Below are 17,554 nucleotides of genomic sequence, written 5' to 3'. Positions count from 1 at the left end.
TTATGCTATCTTTAGTATGCCATCCTAGTTTCATCTAATTATTATACTATTTTCCTTTTTGTAAACCTTATTTCTTTACTATTACATTTACATCATCGTGTGGGTATATGCACACACGTGCACGCACATGCACGCCATGGTGTGTGTGTGTGTGTGTGTGTGTGTGTGTGTAGGTTAGAAGATAAACTGGGGGAGATTGTTCTCTGCCTTCATCAAGTGGGTTCTGGAGATGGAATTCAAGTTGTCAGGCTTGGCTGCAAGTGCCTCTGCCCACTGAGCCACCTCACTGGCCCTATTCTCCCTTTCTGAAGTAAGTACAGATTGTATCTCACAAATTAGAAAATAAGAATTCTTACTTCAAATCAAATTACGGTAAGAATTCTATTTCCATATACACATTTATTTGTCACGTTTTTTTTTTCCTACAACATTTTAGTCATTCTTCACAAGTCTAAAATTTCACAAGGTTCATGCTTGAGAAAAGTGACTACCAATCTCAAACCAAACCAAACCAAACCAAACCACCTGTGTGGAAATAAGACAGGAGTCTTTAAAAGAAGGGAGGCAGTTTCTATTGCTCTAGAAAAACACAGGTGGCTATAAAATTACCTCTAAAATACTCACAAATAGAAAACAGAGCCTACTGTCACAAGTAACCTTGCACTATTATAAATACACCCATGGCATGAATAATAAAAATCCAGACACAGGTATTAGGGTTCAACCTGAACATCAGAGAAGCAAATCAGCCAAGCCACTAGGAGAGCTCTTACCTCTATGAAATTTCCAGACTGAAAAGAGAGTGAGTTCCTGTCTCATCCCACCTTATATTCCTCTCTAGTGCTGGGGTTAAAGGTGTGCACCGCCACCACTCGGCCTCTATGGCTGACTAGTGTGGCTGCTGGGATTAAAGCTGTGTGCCACCACTGCCTGGCCTGTATGATTGATTAGTATGATTGATTAGTATGGCTAGTTTTGCACTCAGATCTTCAGGCAATTAAAACACAAATAAAATATCACTATATACACCTGACAAGACTGCAGACAAAATGCCTCAGAGACCAAATCTGACCAAATGCTAGGAAAATGCATTACTTTACCTTTGGGCAAGAACCAATAAGCTTTTGTAGTGATAACTCTAAACAGTCTTCTGCTTTGACTCTGATAACATAAACTTGGGTAAGCAACCAGTTTATCTTCCTTAGCGCTAAATGATGCTATCAAAACGGTAAGTTTTCTGCATGAAACTAGCTAAAGGGTGCTTATAGTTTAACATAAATCTAGATGGAAATATCTTTTTAAAGAATTGTATTTATTCGTTAACTTTATTTTTTTGAAAAAGGTTTCAGTGTGTACCACAGGATGGCCTTGAACTCACAAAGGTGAGTTCACGTAGATTTGCTTGCATCCACTTCCTGAGTGCTGAAATTAAAGGCCCAGGTCACCACACCAGCCTAAAGGTTTAGTTTTATTATGCATATGTATATGTGTCTGGGTATGTGCACGATGAGTGCAGTTCCAGCTGGCTGAGCTGGTCACTGTGGTTGGAAGTGAGCTCGTGTCCTCTGCAAGAGCAATGTGCATGCTTTTGCAGCCGTCTCTCTAGTTCTGGAAATAGGTTTAATGACTAATTTCAGGATTCTTGAGACAAAAATTTCTTAAAAGTCTTTAAAATAATGCTGGTACCTCAATATATTTTAAATTTAAAATACTAATAATATGTTTTTAACTTTTATTTGTTAAAAAAAAACTTACTTTCTTTGTAGCAACAATGCGATTTCAGTTTGAACTTTCATATATTCCTGTGCCATTTTACAGTGCTGTTCAAACACTGCCATGGATTCTTTGGAATTTGGGCATGGTGCTAGAGGCTGGAAAGAAAGCAGAAATGTTAAAACATAAAGCTAAGTGTCTACCAAAGATGATGGCTAGGACAGAGACAGAGTGACATATTTTTACAGCACTAAAGCAATGTAAGCAAAAGTAAGGGCGCTGAGGAGCCCACCAGGTTCCAAAGGACAGTGCTAAGCCCTCGGCCACAGAGGTGAGCTGGGTTAGACTCGGTAAACAAAATGAAACGAAACATATGGACATGAGAAAGGATCGACAGACTGAAGAGACAGGAGTGTAACTAGAGCGGAGTGAACCAGGGTCACCAGAATGCACTTCTTGCATTCATGAACTGCCCAACAACAAATTTATTAAGTGTTAAGCTGTGTCCTGGTAAACTTGGTACTCCATTGTCAGCCAATTTAGAAGGCCTGTGACGAGACCAGGTGAAGCTCTGGATGGCATTTCCTGCTACAGAACTGGAACATACCAAGGCCCTTCTTTTAAAGGGACAGGGCTGTGCTGCCCAGGCAGACCTGCAATTTTCAGTTCTATCCGCCCTCCATGTAGCTGGAACTAAAGGCACACACTGGGCTCCTGAGATGCTTATAATTCTCACACTCACAATGAAGCACTGACACACTTTACTTACACTTTTGGTCATTAGGAACCTAAGGATGCATCACAAAATGTTTGAAATGGAAATGAGCTCATGAGTTTTATATCTTAATACACTAAAAAAACAAGGAGTGAAAATGCTATAGTTGGTAGTCTGACAAGAGAGACACGGAGCTATTTTAAGACGACTGTCAAGATGAGAAGATAAAATATGTCAATCCTAAACCTAAGGAACGTTAGAAAAAAAAAAACTAAAAGAAAATAAAGATTTTTGAGACAGGCTCTCTTGTGGTTCAGGCTGACCCCAAACTTATTTTGCAGCTGGAGCAGACCTTGAACCCCTGACCCTCTTGCTCCTGCATCTCACGTGCTGGCATTAGAGGAATGAGCACCATGCCTGGCAAAGCCATTTATTCTACTTTGATTTTGAAGTTGGCTTCAAAGCATAAAAAAATGGACAAGAACATGTTGTGAATACCATGTACTCTCCGAGAAGGAAAAGCCAAGTGTGCTCCTTTACCTGTAGCTGGTGATCCAGTGTAAGATAAGCCATCGGGATGGAGTTATCTGAGCCATTGGTATCTGGAAGCCAAGCATGCATTTTATTTATTAATTCATAAATGTAATTACTCATTTGTTATAACAATAAACAAGAAAAGGGTATGAGATATTACCCCCTCCAAATATTATTAAATAAAAGTTACTGCTATTGGTAACGAACAGGGTCTGGTTCTGAACACTAAAGGAAAAAGGTGAGGCATGTGGTCACAGCTATTAAAATACAAGCATATTCTGCAATTTAAGTTAGATCTAAACTGAACAGGATACTATATAGTAAAGATGACAGGCCCTTGTTTAATTAAGAACAAAAAGACACAAAACATAGCCTTTATACTTTAAAGTTTAAAGCCAGTCCTAACTGATGCTATGTAATTCAAGCCCACACTGATGTCCTCAGGTTCTGTTCAGCAGGAGGCTGGATCAACTGTCCGCACAGTGTACACAAGGAAGGAGGCTGGATCAACTGTCCGCACAGTGCACACAAGGAAGGAAAGTGTAAGTGTTCTGGGTTCTCCAGATGTTCTTTCCAGTTGACACAGATGCTGCTGTGAACACCCCAGCCTGCCCCTAATGAGACACTAGCAGTGAGAATATATGACATGTACAGACATGTAAAAAAGGCTTTAGAACTCTGGTTCAACACCATGTTCCAAACAGTTCTATCGGTGACTTTAAACCATCAGTCAATCTTATCAAAGTACTCAAATATAGGTCTTGTTTGTTTCAAAGGAGGTAAAACTGCCCTCCCACTTCAAAGACTGGCATGGATTAAAGACAGGTCATGCATGATGGCAGTGGAGACACTGTATGGGATCCAAGGAAAAGCTGAGGAAATGAGATGACCCACTCAGATACTGATAGCCTCCTGACTAGGAAGAAGAATGAACCATCTTGAAAAGTCTCCTGAATTAAACTCTGCTCCATGGCTCTCTCCCTCATTGTGGAACCTCTACAGCACACTGCACCTGCAGTCTCTGACAGGCACTTCAAAATCAAGCAGAATCCACAAGTATTTCAGAAGCACTGAGCTGGTTCAAACAATTCAAGCCTTTCCATGAATAAAAAATTAAGGTCCTTTATTGGATTTCATCTTTGTTCTCTAAAACCAAAAAAAAATGGCATTTCACTTTCTCATTTGTACCTACATTGAAGTTTGAATCCCAGCTTCTAGTTTCTGCTACTAACAACGGTCACAAGGCAGCATGGTTATCACTCAATGAAAGATTGTTTACACTTAGTAATCAACATGACCTCTTCTTATGAAATATTCCTGTGTTTTTAACACAGCAGATGCTAGCGTTGTCCTTCTCTACAGGCACACTCCCTCAGTGGGGTTTGACTGTGAACGAACCCCACAGGTTCATATATCTAAGAAGTTGCTGCCCAGCTGGAACTGTCTGGGAAGAGTTAGGAGATGTGGCTTTGTTGGAGGAAGTGTGTCACTGAGGGTGAACTATGAGGTTCCAAAAGACTTGTGTTAGACGTGCGCCAGATCCAGTGTTTCTCTCGGCCTTCTCTTTGTGGGTCATGATGTGAGTTCTCAGCTGCTGCTCCAGCACCATGGCTGCATACCTGCTGTCATGCTGTCTGCCATGATTGCTGGTCATGGGCTCTAAACCTTGGAAACTAAGCACCCTACAGGATGCCTTGGTCAAGGCTTCTTATATCACAGCAGTAGGAAAGTAACTAAGACATACTTCTTGCAGATGCTTTCTTTGTCTTTCTGGTATGTGACTGAAGAGCGTGAAAAGGTATGGACATCACCAGGGTTGGAGTTGTAACCTGAGGCCCTGATGGTATCTGGGGGCCATGCTGCCACCAGAACTATCTGGAACCGAGTGGTCAGTGCTTCCACCCAGAGCTAGGATAGGATATCAACTGGGCCTAAGCTGCTGTCGAGCGCCATGTCTGAGGACCATGGCTCTGTGGCCAGCAGCAGCTGGAGTCTGTTGAAGTCTGTGGCCTGTGTTACCTCAAGGGCACATAGGAACCATGCAACCCTTTGCTGGCCCAGGGAAAACTGGCCTGGACTCTGGCTGGACACCGCAGCAAGAGAGCTGGCCCTGACTCTCATGGGAGCGATGGCCCCACTCCTCACCACAGGTGAGAGTGAACCAACCCTGAGGGCCTGGGCATAGGGGAGCTGACTCCACCCACTTGCCTGAGGTGAGTGACCCCAGTGGCCCAGGTTCACAGCTGGCTGAGGCCTTGGGTTGACACACCCTAACATATACCCAATCTAGGTCTATGATTCAGAGTGGCACCAGGACATTCCAGAGGAATTCCAGTGAGGATCCAGTCCTGATGGTGTGCCAGAAACCAGAGGCCTTGAACCAGACCTGACTCATGCAATAAACATCTGCTACTAAGGCTGACTGGACAGAGGTAATATGACACACCGAGGCTCCCAATGCCGCCAGGACAAATGCACAGGTTCTGGAGGAGCGAAGAGGTTTTTGTTTGTTTTTCCTTTTGTTTGCTTGCTTGCTTTGCTTTGATTTTTTTAAAATTTTCTTTTGTGGGGGATGCTGCAGGGTTGAGGGGAGGATATGGGGGTGTTGGGAGGTGAGCAGAATTGGGACGCACAATGTGAAACTCCCAAATAATCAATAAAGAAATTAAATTAAAAACACAAAACAGGGCTGGAGAGATGGTTCAGCGGTGAAAAGCACTGGCTGCTCTTTCAGAGGATCTAGATTCAGTTCTCAGCACCCAAACAGCAGCTCGCAACTGCCTGAAACTCCATTTTCAGTGATTCTGACACTTTTACACCACCACACATAAAATACAGTTAAATAAATTATAAAAGAACTCCCCCCTCCCCCACAAAAAAAACCCTAGAGGCTGACATTTAGGAAAAACACCAACAAGATGTGTTGACAAAACGAATCTCAAAAAATTACAAGGCTTCTTTACAGAAAAAGAAAAGAAAAAGCTAATCGGGGTGAAGTGGCCCTTAATCCCAGCCCTGTGAGGCAGAGGAGGTGGATCTTTGTGAGTTCGAAGCCAGCCAGATCTATGGAGCAAGTTTTAAGGATGACAAACTGTGAGATCTTGCCCCTCCCACAAAACAACTAACAACCAACCAGTTAAGTGAATATAGTCTATAGAGTGTAAGAAAAATCTTTGATGGTTGCACGTATGATAGACAGATTAATATTTAGAATATACAAAAGAAAAAACCATTCAAGAAACCAAGCAACTAACCAATCAAATCAGTACATAAGCTAATAAGTAGAGAGTTCTCAAAAGATGTAACACAAATGGCTAATAAACACATGAGAAAATGGCCTGGTCAAAGCCCAGGGCTGATCAGGTCATAGGTCCAAGAGGGGACCCTAACATTATCTTGCTAAATTAACATGCTGTCAACCAGACTTCCAAATATTTATGTTTACACCTACAGATTAATGTTGCTTTCAACCTCGGCCAGAGACACATTACTGGGTCAAGTATTAGAGTCAGTGACCATGAGTGCTCAGTCCTCAGTGGGACAGCTGTATCAACTGGCCCCAAGGCCCAGGGAACATCTCAGAAGAGGAGTAAAGAATCTAAGAACCAGAGGACTTGAAGGAGTCCTGCGAAATTCTGTCTGGTGGGCAGGAAATGGGTATTACATTCATGAACCCAAAGCAGCTGTGGCTACCTACACAGGATCAAGCCAGCCAATGAACCAGCAGGATGGGAAGGCGGCTCATAATGCCCAACCCTTAACTAAGCAACTGTTGGCTGCTGGGGGAAGGGGAGTCAGAAGCATTTTTCTTGGAGGGGTGTGGCTGTTGGTAGGTTGCCCATGCTTGGTGGATGACCCAAACCTATAGGTATTCGGGAAGCATTAATTGGATTCTTTGGGTCATCAAAAGGAAGACATGAAGGGGAACACGTTGGGAAGTAAGATAATACTGGGTGTGGGTATGTTCAAGACACATTGTGTACATGAATTGAACTGTCAAAGAATAAAAAATATTCCCATGGGGGGGGGCACTGAAAAAGGTTCAATCTTGCTAGCCACTGGAGGAAAAAAGCAAATTAGAACTTAAGTACAATCTCATCTGGCAGAACGGTATCCTTATATACCCTGCTGGATGAAATGTAAACTTGTCCAGCCATCATAAAATCAACACAGAGATTCCTCAAAGCACTAAAAGCAGATCTACCACGCGACGCAGATATACATACAGTCCTGGGTATTTACCCAAAGGACTTTAGTTCAACACATTCTGGCAATACTTAGACTCCATGTAGGAGAAAGAAAATGTGGTATATATACACAATAGAGTTTTCAATGTCCTTTGTAGGAAAGGAGGGCAACTAGAAACAAACTAGTCTTAGAAAAGTGTTTCCTGTTTTCTCCTTTGTGTCTGTATATGATATGGAAGCTGACGTGAAACTGTCCAGGGGAATAAAGACAACTAGCAGGAAGGAGGATGTGTGAAAAAGACAGGGTATGGGCTACAGAAGTATGTTCAGTATGCTTATGTGAAAATGTCCTTATACAACACAGATCATGTACAAGGAATATACACAATGGAAATTAAACACAAAAACTGAGATGGAGTTTGGGAAGAGTGAGTAGGGGGTGGATAATACATTGTATTCCTATATAAAATACCAAATAATATATACTAAAAAGTAGAAACAAAGATGAAAATGATGATGGTTATTTTTACCATTCTTGGGATTTTAATTACTGAAAAGATCCAGTAGGAAAGGTCATGATATAAAAATAATATAGTGAAGTACAAGAACACATGTTTCCAAACTGGAAAAGTCAATTTTCAACATATATGTTTAGCATTTGGGAGAAAAATATACACAGGGTAAGGCAGTCAGCCTCTGCACAACATTGCGAAGGGCATTTTAAATGTTGCTACCAAACAGATTTTATAAACATGAAAATCGAAATAATTACATCATGCTTATCTTAATAAAGAATAGTGAGAAGCTAAGCTGGTCACCTGTGGAATCATCGGGGGTCCATGGATGACTGCGAGCTGGCTTCTCTGAGGTTGGTCCTGAGGTAGTGATCATTCTGACACTAGGGCTGGATGACCTACTGCTCACCTGCAGGAAGGAATGCAGACGGCGAAAGTGTCAGTTTTTTTTTTTTTTAAGAATTGACAAGACACATTTTCATTTCTAGTAAAATGCAAAATATTTCCATTTTTAATAGTAGAGGCCCTGAGATTCTTGAAAATAGAATTCTAAGTATATAATTAATACATTTCAAATTCTCAAATCAATGTATGTTGAATACGTACAAGACATCTCTTCAAAACTTATAAGCTTAGATAAGATAAATAGAAAAATAAAGCCCGCAGAGCAACAGGGAACTGGGGAGTGCGCAGGCTGCCACCGTGAGGACTGCAACCTGAAGCCCTGGGTTGTCTGCTGTGTTGAGAGCAGCTAGTGATGAGGCCGAGTAAGGAACTAGGAGTCCTTGTAGGACGAGAGGGCACAGAGAAAGCCCTGCTTGAAGCTGAGGCCCAGGGAATGCTTTGCTCTCTGGGAAAGAGAAAACTAGCAAAAAATAAAAAAAATCTCCTGACAAAAGCAGGCGGCAAGCCTAGCACAGCAGTAGACACCTGTGATCAGCACTTGAAGGCAGAGGCAGGAGGATCATGAAAATCCCTTCTTCAGTGACTCTACATGAAGGGAGGAGGAGTGCCCACTGTCCATCCAGAAACCATGTCCAGAATCAATGGAGGACTGACTCAAGCAGGTATGAGAAGGAGACAAACCCATACACCAAGTTCAACATTGTCATATACGGTCAAATTCCAGAGAACAGACAGAAAATAGAAGCGGCCTCCAGAGGCAGAAGGCTGCTATTTCCTCACGAGCAGCTTCCCTAACTTCACAGACCTGAAATTAGAAATGCTTTGAAACCTGTAACTGAGTGCTCACAAGATGCCACAAGTAGAAACACTGCACCTATCCAACAGCTCACGTGACAGGCTACCGTCCAAACACAGCTATACTGAAACCATTATATACAAGACCTGCAGGCTATCTATGGGTATTGTACAAGGAAGACAAAGGGATGACGAATTCAGACCCGGGCCTCATCACCAAGAGGCCCCATCAGATAAATCCAAGTACTTCAAAATCTGAAAAGAAAACTCCCAATTGGAAACACAACTGGTTTCATGCATTTCAGAAGAAATATTCAAAACACATTTATAAAATATGAGCTACAGCCCCACAAAGAAAGCCACAGAAGCGGATTTTTAGCTATAGAGTGCTGGCAGAAAACTAACAGCTCAGAATAAAAGAAGAATGTGATCAGAACAGCACCTGCAGATATAAAAACTGAATTTACCATCCAGACTCTCATGATAGGAATTTCTAAGTAGGAACTCTACTTAACAAAAAGTTTTCCCTTGACAAAAGGGCCAGGATGCAATTAATTGGAAGGAAATTCTGATAGAAAAGGGTGCTTACTAGTCTACATAATTGAAAACTGTAAGTGAAGGAAAAAGTAATTAATTTACTAAAGTATCAAACAATATAGCAAAATAATCTACAAAATAATAAAACCCGATAAGCAAGAACCTTGCTGTTAAAACGCCTGTGCTATTCAGAAAGAGCAGATGTATTCAGCAGGCTGGGTATACATGTTAAGATCTCAAAGGTACTCAGTACAACTAGTAAGATCTGTCTTTACCCAAAAAGACAGATGTAAGAAGAAACGAGGAATGCACCCATTCAAGTTCAAAGACGGCAAGAAGACAAGGCAGGAGTCTCAAGTAGGATGAAGCAAACTTAACACTAAAAGTAACAAATACAAACTACAACAGTAAAGCTCAGAATAACAACAAGACACACCCTAAACACAGGGCTGGAAAGACTGGGGTTACTTTCAGAGTTCGGATCAGAGGCCCGACAGAGGCCACAACTCCACCCCAGGTGATCTGATGTCCTACGGTGGCCTTTTTGGGGACCAATACATGCAGCATGCATTTGTATGCACACATACACAGACACACGCATAAGTGAGAAAAAAAAAGCCCCAATCAAATTGTCAGGATGAATGAAATGTGATTCTAAGAGACAAATCTAATTTCCTGGAAGGATGACTCAGTGGTTAGGAGCACTTACTGCTCTTCTGAGTACCCTACACCAGAGGGCTCACTCTGCCTACAGCTCCAGCTCCAGGGCATCCCACACCTCTTGCCTCTTCAGGCACCTGCATTCTCAGTACATTCATACTTCCCATTAAAAACTAATGAAAATAAAAAATGTGAAAAATTAAAAAAAAATACTAAGTTAAATAGAAAACACAAACCAGATAAGAAGCACTCAAAGTATCTACATTAATATTAGAGAATATATTTTTGGCCTAAACAAATTAAGAAGAAGCAATAATGTAAAGTGTTCTAAGGCAGAGAAACTCTTGGGGACCTAAGAATGGAGAATAATCCCTTATCCTGAAATCCAGCCATAGCCTCTCACCAGCAGAGAAACAAACATTTAAACACAACTAGCAATGTAAGGCCCTTCTCTCTACCCTGCCACAAATCTGCAATTTCCTAGGAATTTCACCTGAAACCCCAGTAAAAAGACAAAGTAATCAATCTACACACCAGGGGCTTGGGATTCATGTTTTAAGATTCTTCTTTCCTAGCCTGGTGTACAGAGTGAGTTCCAGGATAGGTTCCAGAACTACAGAGAAACCCTGTCTCAAAAAAAAAAAAATCAACCAACCAACAAAAAGTAAAAACCGAAACCAAACAAAAAGATTCTAATCTCATCTGTGGCGCCTCTATGTCTACCCTATAATCTTATCCAAAGAGAAAAGGAAAAACAGAGGATTCTTAGCAACCATGAGATGTGACCTGAGGAACCAAATGGTATACAGGGTTAATGCTAAGACAACTGTGCCTCTCCCTGGAGAAACCAGTGTCCACACCAGACGACATCTTACTCTGGAATTCGAGATGTACTCAGGCTATCTTTCTTCTGAGAGCTTCTCATTCTCTTAACCCTATGCTTAAGACTAAATTAAAGACATCTTAAAATCTCCAACACTATTACATTAGCTAGCCCTAAAATGTTTCCAGCATCAAAACTACAAATCCCAGTTTGCCTTCAAGCTGATGTCCCCAAAGCCTAGAGAAATTAATTCTTCAGAAGCTGAGGGTGGCAGTGTTGGATCTGTGTCTCTGTCCACTCAGAGTTTGAGCTTCTGCTCTGCCATGAGTACCACAGCTTTAAATAAGTTCCAGTACAATAGTCAAATGAGGGTATGCTAAGGGTCTTGACAAAAGAACAACGCTCATCAAGTGGGGCCTGTGAGCAAGTAGGAAACACAGGATGAGACCATGCAGCAGTGCACAGCACTAACAAGCCTTTCCTAGTTCAAAACCATGTCTATAAGGCATCTAACTGATTAGGAGCTAATATTAGAATTAGAATTTTGGTTATATTTATAGTCAGTTTCTACATAAACTTGGGCTTTATATTATTACCAAAGATTCCTCAACAACTTAACTCTTCAAGGACAGAAGAAAAAAAAGTATAGAAAATCTAAAGTTCTCAAAAATCATTAATTGAACTTTTTAGAGTATCTGAAACATATACAAGGCATAAATAAGAATATTACGTATCATCTGACATTACAAAATTATTCTGTGGCTAACCTACATTACAGCTCATAATCATGGAAAACACTGCATTACACAATCTGCTCTCTAAATCTTGCTGGTCCAATTCTGATGACCCTAAATGCTCTCCACCTATTACAGTTCACTCGGGTTGCTTCTTCCTGAGACAAGCCCAGTTTACCCTCTTCTCACATGAACTAAAGTACAGAGATGCAGGGCAACAATGAATAGAAACGCCATATGGCAACTTGGGGCAGCAAAAGAATGTAAGCCGAATGTACACTCCAGGGGTGAACTGCCAGCATGAGACATGGGCCATAGCTGCCTTCCTGTAACCAGAATCTTATCTCTGTATTTATGAAAGGGCATTCTACAGATAAAAACAAATCTTAAGCTTTTAGGTCTCATCGGGCAGACAGGAAAATAATTCCATTAAGCCAAGCACTTCCATGTGTGATGGTATCAGACTCATCAGAAAGTCCTTCACACCTTTTAGAACCTTAGTCCCCGCAGTCACAGTCACAGAGTCACAGAGACCCAGCGCTGTATGTGTCATGACTCTAAAGCACAGATGTGTCAGCGTGCACTTAGATAGGCACTTCCTCCCTCTAGGGCAGTCCCAGGGACTCAGAACAGTCACTGAAATGCTCTCAAATCCAAACGCATACAATTTCAGGCTGCAACTTGCGCCATTTACAGCCTTTTGTTTAGTGAGACAGCATCCTACATAGTACACAGTAGCCTTAACTCACAAGGACATCAGAAGCTTTCATCCACTGCCCCGACCCCTTTTCCCTTGACACAGAAAGAATAGAATGAAGATTCAACTCATTTCCCAGTGCTAATTTTCATTTCATAGCTGGATAGCAAGAATATTAAGAGGAGGACAAAGCAGTATTACCAAGAGCTCTGTATGGAGGAAGGCCTGTAACACAGACCAGCATCTACTGTGGTCTGCACTCTTACATTCCATAGGAACCCCAGACAGTGGTGTGACAGTGTCTAGTAGCACAAGAATGCTGAAGCTCAGGACAACTAAGGAGCATGTGGGTTCATATCGTGTCTAATTCTCTAGATAATGGTAACTGCATTATTGTGGAATGGTAGGTGTATGGTGCCCCAAAGGGAATATGTAGATCTAATTTACAGTATATCATTTTAGTATGGAGAGGCAGCTCAGTTGGTAGTGTTTGCCTAGCACACAGAAAGTCCTGGGTTTGATTCCCAAAACCACGTAGACAGGAGGCAGTAGTTGACACCCATAAGCTAAGCACCTGGGAGGTAGAGGCAGGAGGGTCAGGAGAATCAGGATGTCAAAGCCATCCTTTGCCATGTATTTGAAGCCACTCAGGGATATATTAGACCCTGCCGGCAAGTCTGGGGGCAGAAAAGGCTCCACCAAGACTGGGCATTATCGGTACCGCCAGTCTCCAGTCAATGACTGCCAGGAACACATTAGTAGAATAAAGTTGAGTTTATTGTGGTGATGAAGGTTCTCTATGGGGCACCAGAGAATATCTCTTTAAGAATGCTCTAGAAAGAAACTCACAGAACTGAGACTTTGTGTTTGGTTGATTTGGGGGAGGACAGAGAGGTTCTCTCTCATATGGCTGCTGCCACCAGGGGCAGTTCTACAGGGAGGCAGACAGACAGACAGGAGAGAGCTGCACTTGGTAAAGCTGCTGTAGTCATTCTCATTTGTATGGAAGGACAATGCTTTTTTGTGTTTGGGGTGGCAGTGACCCTCATACATTGAAGTGGATTTGCTTTGTCTTATTTTTCCAGGGTCTGAGAACAATCTTTTTTTGATATAGCTAGTAAACGGTTGCTTTTTTCTTTCCCAAAGACACTAGGAGGCCAGGTACATTTTGAGTGCTTCCTAAGCTTCCCAAGTTAACTGTAAACCACATACATTGCAAGTAGAAATGGAAGCACTCCCCCCAAAGTCTTGCATTTTAATTTATAGGAGAAAAGTAATTTCAGTGAAATGATTTTTTCAAGTCACAAGCCCAAGTACACACAACTGAGCGGTTCACTTTTTTCTGTGAGATGCAACGCTAAGCTTCACCAGCACACTCCTCCTTCTCATGACAGTCGTACTATATGGGCCTGTACTACATCAGGCTCTTAACAATTTCAGTGTTCAGAAACAAACCTCAGAATAAAAATAAAAGCAGAAGAGCCCCACCCCCACCTACCAATGACTTCAACGAATTGGAAAAGAAGCACACTGTCAAGTGCTGGAACTCCAAGCTGTGGGCACGCTCCCTCCCACATAATGAGTGCTGTTTTCATGAGTAATTACATGGATTCCACCCAATGGTCATGTAGACACTTTGCTGGTGTGAAATGCATTCATAGTACAGTATAATTATTCTCCGTTACTCTCGTTGCAAAGTGAACACAAGGCACTGTAAGGTTGTAATACTTTGGTAATTTGTAATTCATAAGAACCAATACTCTGGGGAAAAAAAATCACTACTGAATGAGTGAGAAAAGGTTTAAATTAATAATGACTCTAAATAAGTAACAACACATATGTATTTCTATATCTTAAGACTTTATGTATACATATATATTGTGTGTGTGCAGTATAAGTTGTCATAAAATATTACCAGATTTAAATAAAGTCAAAGATATTAATCACTTTATCAGGTTTTTTTTTCTTTTATTTTCGAGACAGGGTTGCTCTTTGTAGTACTGACTGTCCTGGAACTCACTATATAGACCAGGGTGGCTTCAAATGCAAAGACATTCACCTTCCTCTGCCTCTCAGGTACTGGGATTAAAGGTGTTTAACACAATGCCTGGACTATCAAGATATTTTTAAGTTAAACAGAGAGCTAGAAAACAATCTAACTTTTATTAGAAACACAAAAGTATTAATTCTTATAAAACTGAAATAATAAAAGTATTAATGTCTATTTCTTCAAAGTAAGTTACACTAATACTTTCCATGTATACATGAACCATTATGCAGTAATTTTATTACTTCATATGAATACTATACTCATATGAAAACAAAATACCTCATACTTAGTACTCATTCATTTTAGAAAACATGATAAAAATGCATATCAAATGTATTATTTGAATAACAGAAAAAACCTGAATTACTTAGCTAACTTTATATACCTAATTAATTTGAACTGTATAGTAGAGTCAATATGGCTTAAAATATAGCATTATCTGGGCTACTTACAGCAAAGTTATAATGAAGAGATGGGGGAGTTCAGAAGTGCATGAAAAACAAGCAATAAAATCTGTAATCATTAGAACAGAAGCTTCCTTGAGTTTAGCCATCTGTTTACTATTTATATTCAAAGGATATTTAAGAAAAATATACCAGTGGATACATCAAATTAAAAGATGTTAAAATTCTCCAGGTAGCCCCAGGAGTAACAATATTAGGCAGGTATTCACTCCTCTTATTAGGAAAAGAGGACAATGCTAAAGGTACATTATTAAGTTCCAGGACAGAGTGCTTTCCGCACACATACAAGAAACAACACGCCTTTTCATACAGTTCAAATTCAATTAGGAACATTAGTGCTTTTTCATCTTTCCTATGGACTGAAGTTCAGTAGCAATAAACTTCATTTTCAGGTCAACTATTTTTACAGAACATTATGGTTTATTCTTGAACTCTATCCATCACAGTTTTCTACAGACAGATAATTTGAATGTTCAGTCTTACCTGACCAGGTTCTGTCCCAGTAACAGTCAAGTCTTGGATGGATCTACGTCTTGGTTGCCCGTTGCCTTAAAACAAAACAAGAACAAGAAAAAAGTAAAACTGCAGTCTACCCACGCAAGGGATCAGGGTGTAACTGCTGCAGAGGAAGTGCAATCTGCTGCTCCAGGGCTCTACGGAACACGTTTAAAGGAAAAAGAATGAGTAATTTCATTGTAAAAACAAAGCAACCCAAAAACTGAGAAAGAAAGAGACAGAGAAAGAACTGTAGTGTATTAACTCTAAAATTACTGGCCCACAGCAGAGTATACCCTACTACTGCACAAACAGCAGCTGACTGTCTTCCACCATCTTCTGTCATGTGTTTAAACAGATGAATGCCTGGGGGCTGGGGCCGATGATGGCATCTATTTCAAGGGCCTTACGTTACAGTTTTCACAGTAAGACAGCTAGCAGGTTGTAAGACATGTCTGGCTTTAGCTGGCAGCAGTGCCTAAGAGGATGCTTAGGTTTAAATTATTGACCCGAGTCACATTTAGTCCCATTAGTCTTTGTCAGAATGCAGTAATTCATCATTAGTAACAGCTCAGTTTCCTCTGGGAGATGAACAATGTTCATTCTATGCTCAAATAAATATATGCAGCTTGTGAAGATGGGCTATTATGAACACTCTACTTTAGAAATATCTATATTAACAACATTTTGTAACTCAATAAAAAAAAGAATTCTACAAACAAGTCTTCAGCAGAACAGATTGACTTAAACAACAGCTTCATTCAGCACCTTTACTTGGGAGTAGGATTGTTTATACAGTATCTTTTAACACGAGAGATCAGCTGTTAAAAAGGAAACACTGAATGAAATACTACAAGAAACAGCTGGTACAATATTCGCAATGCCTCTGACCCCGAAAACACTACCATATAATTCTCCAACTAGCAGGCAGCAGTTAAGACACACACTCCAACAGCTTTGTTCTGCTGAGCAGACAAATCATTTGTATTTTTCACTCTCCATGATCTTGGATATAAAAAAATTGTATCTAAAACCAATCAGGATCATTTAGCATTTTAACCCATGTGATCTCATTATTGCTATATGTATAAACCAAGTGGACTTTGAATAGAATTAAGAATGTTTAATGAAATAATACAAATAGTGAATATAAAACTCAAATGTATAGTCACTCTTGAAAGTATAGCTCATAATGTTTCCTATTTCAGAATGTTTTAAAATTCTTTGTATACTCTGAATTCAAACTTACTTCAAGTTTCAGTTTATTCTGAAATGTCCCAACTTTTGGTTACAAAGTAAAACAAATTGTACTTATTGAATCAGACACGTTCATAAATACTTTGAACTATTTCTGTTTCCCCCAAAACAAAAAGGGCACTACTCTGACTAGCGAGCGATTTTAGGCCCATTTCATTCAACACGCTCATCCTAAAATTAGCACAGTTGAGACAGACTTATAAAAGTGTCTGAAACTCTTTTTTCAGGTCAGGAACATTTACGAATCTGAGGAATTACCCAGCGTATGTGTCTGCAAACCATGACATCGCCACCACAATTTCACCAAATATGAGTTCAAGTTTAGCCGAGGGACGGAAAGAAAGGGGGAGAAAAATTTTTATGAAACAGGGTAAAGAAGAGCTGACAGTTAACAAATGCCATAAAATGAGAGTTTCATGCTATAGCATGAGGGAAGCAAGCAGTATTAGGCAATTCATTTTAATGAGCACAACCATGTCAGAAACCACCTGGCAAACAGCTCAAAGCAAAAGAGGATTGCAATCAGCAAATACTTGTTGCTCCAATATTAAGTTTAAAAGCCGTAATTTAGAAATACGAATGTGAAATAACTCAAGCTCCTAGGGCTTCAAATGAAAATCACTGGATGTCTTCTTAGAACATTTGAATTCTCAATTTTTTTTCACTGAATACTCATCTAGAAATGTACTCATTTCACGCTTAAAATATGTCTTACTTTGTGTGTGTGTGTGTGTACTCTTGCTACAGCATGTGTGTGGAGGTCGGAAGAGAATTAGTGAGAAACAGGTCTCTCCTTCCTGCTTGTTAGTTCTGGAAAGGAGTTCCTCACCTGCTGAGCCATCTCACTGGCCCTCATTCTCCATGTCTGAAAGTTATCTGATATGTGCACACCTGCATTACACACATTCTAGCAAACAGAGGCAGAAAGCCCGATGGCAGCATGATGTTGAGTAGACACCAGCATTCTACACAT

General features: G+C 40.5%; 1 protein-coding gene across 2 annotated transcripts in view; it reads right to left on the bottom strand.

Annotated features, from left to right (window-relative positions):
- Positions 1-17,554, bottom strand: part of Map3k7 (mitogen-activated protein kinase kinase kinase 7) — a 58,480-nt gene that overhangs the window by 2,973 nt on the left and 37,953 nt on the right. For both annotated transcript variants that reach the window (XM_005361936.2, XM_005361937.2), the window contains 4 exons: positions 15,313-15,377; positions 7,968-8,073; positions 2,969-3,030; positions 1,756-1,871 (listed from right to left, as the gene is read on the bottom strand). In XM_005361936.2, coding sequence (XP_005361993.1) covers positions 1,756-1,871; positions 2,969-3,030; positions 7,968-8,073; positions 15,313-15,377 — 349 coding nt within the window. The remainder of the gene's footprint in view (positions 1-1,755; positions 1,872-2,968; positions 3,031-7,967; positions 8,074-15,312; positions 15,378-17,554) is intronic.

This window comes from Microtus ochrogaster, linkage group LG5 (assembly GCF_000317375.1).
Source record: "Microtus ochrogaster isolate Prairie Vole_2 linkage group LG5, MicOch1.0, whole genome shotgun sequence".
Taxonomy (NCBI): domain Eukaryota; kingdom Metazoa; phylum Chordata; class Mammalia; order Rodentia; family Cricetidae; genus Microtus; species Microtus ochrogaster.
This window is presented reverse-complemented; position numbering and strand designations above follow the sequence as displayed.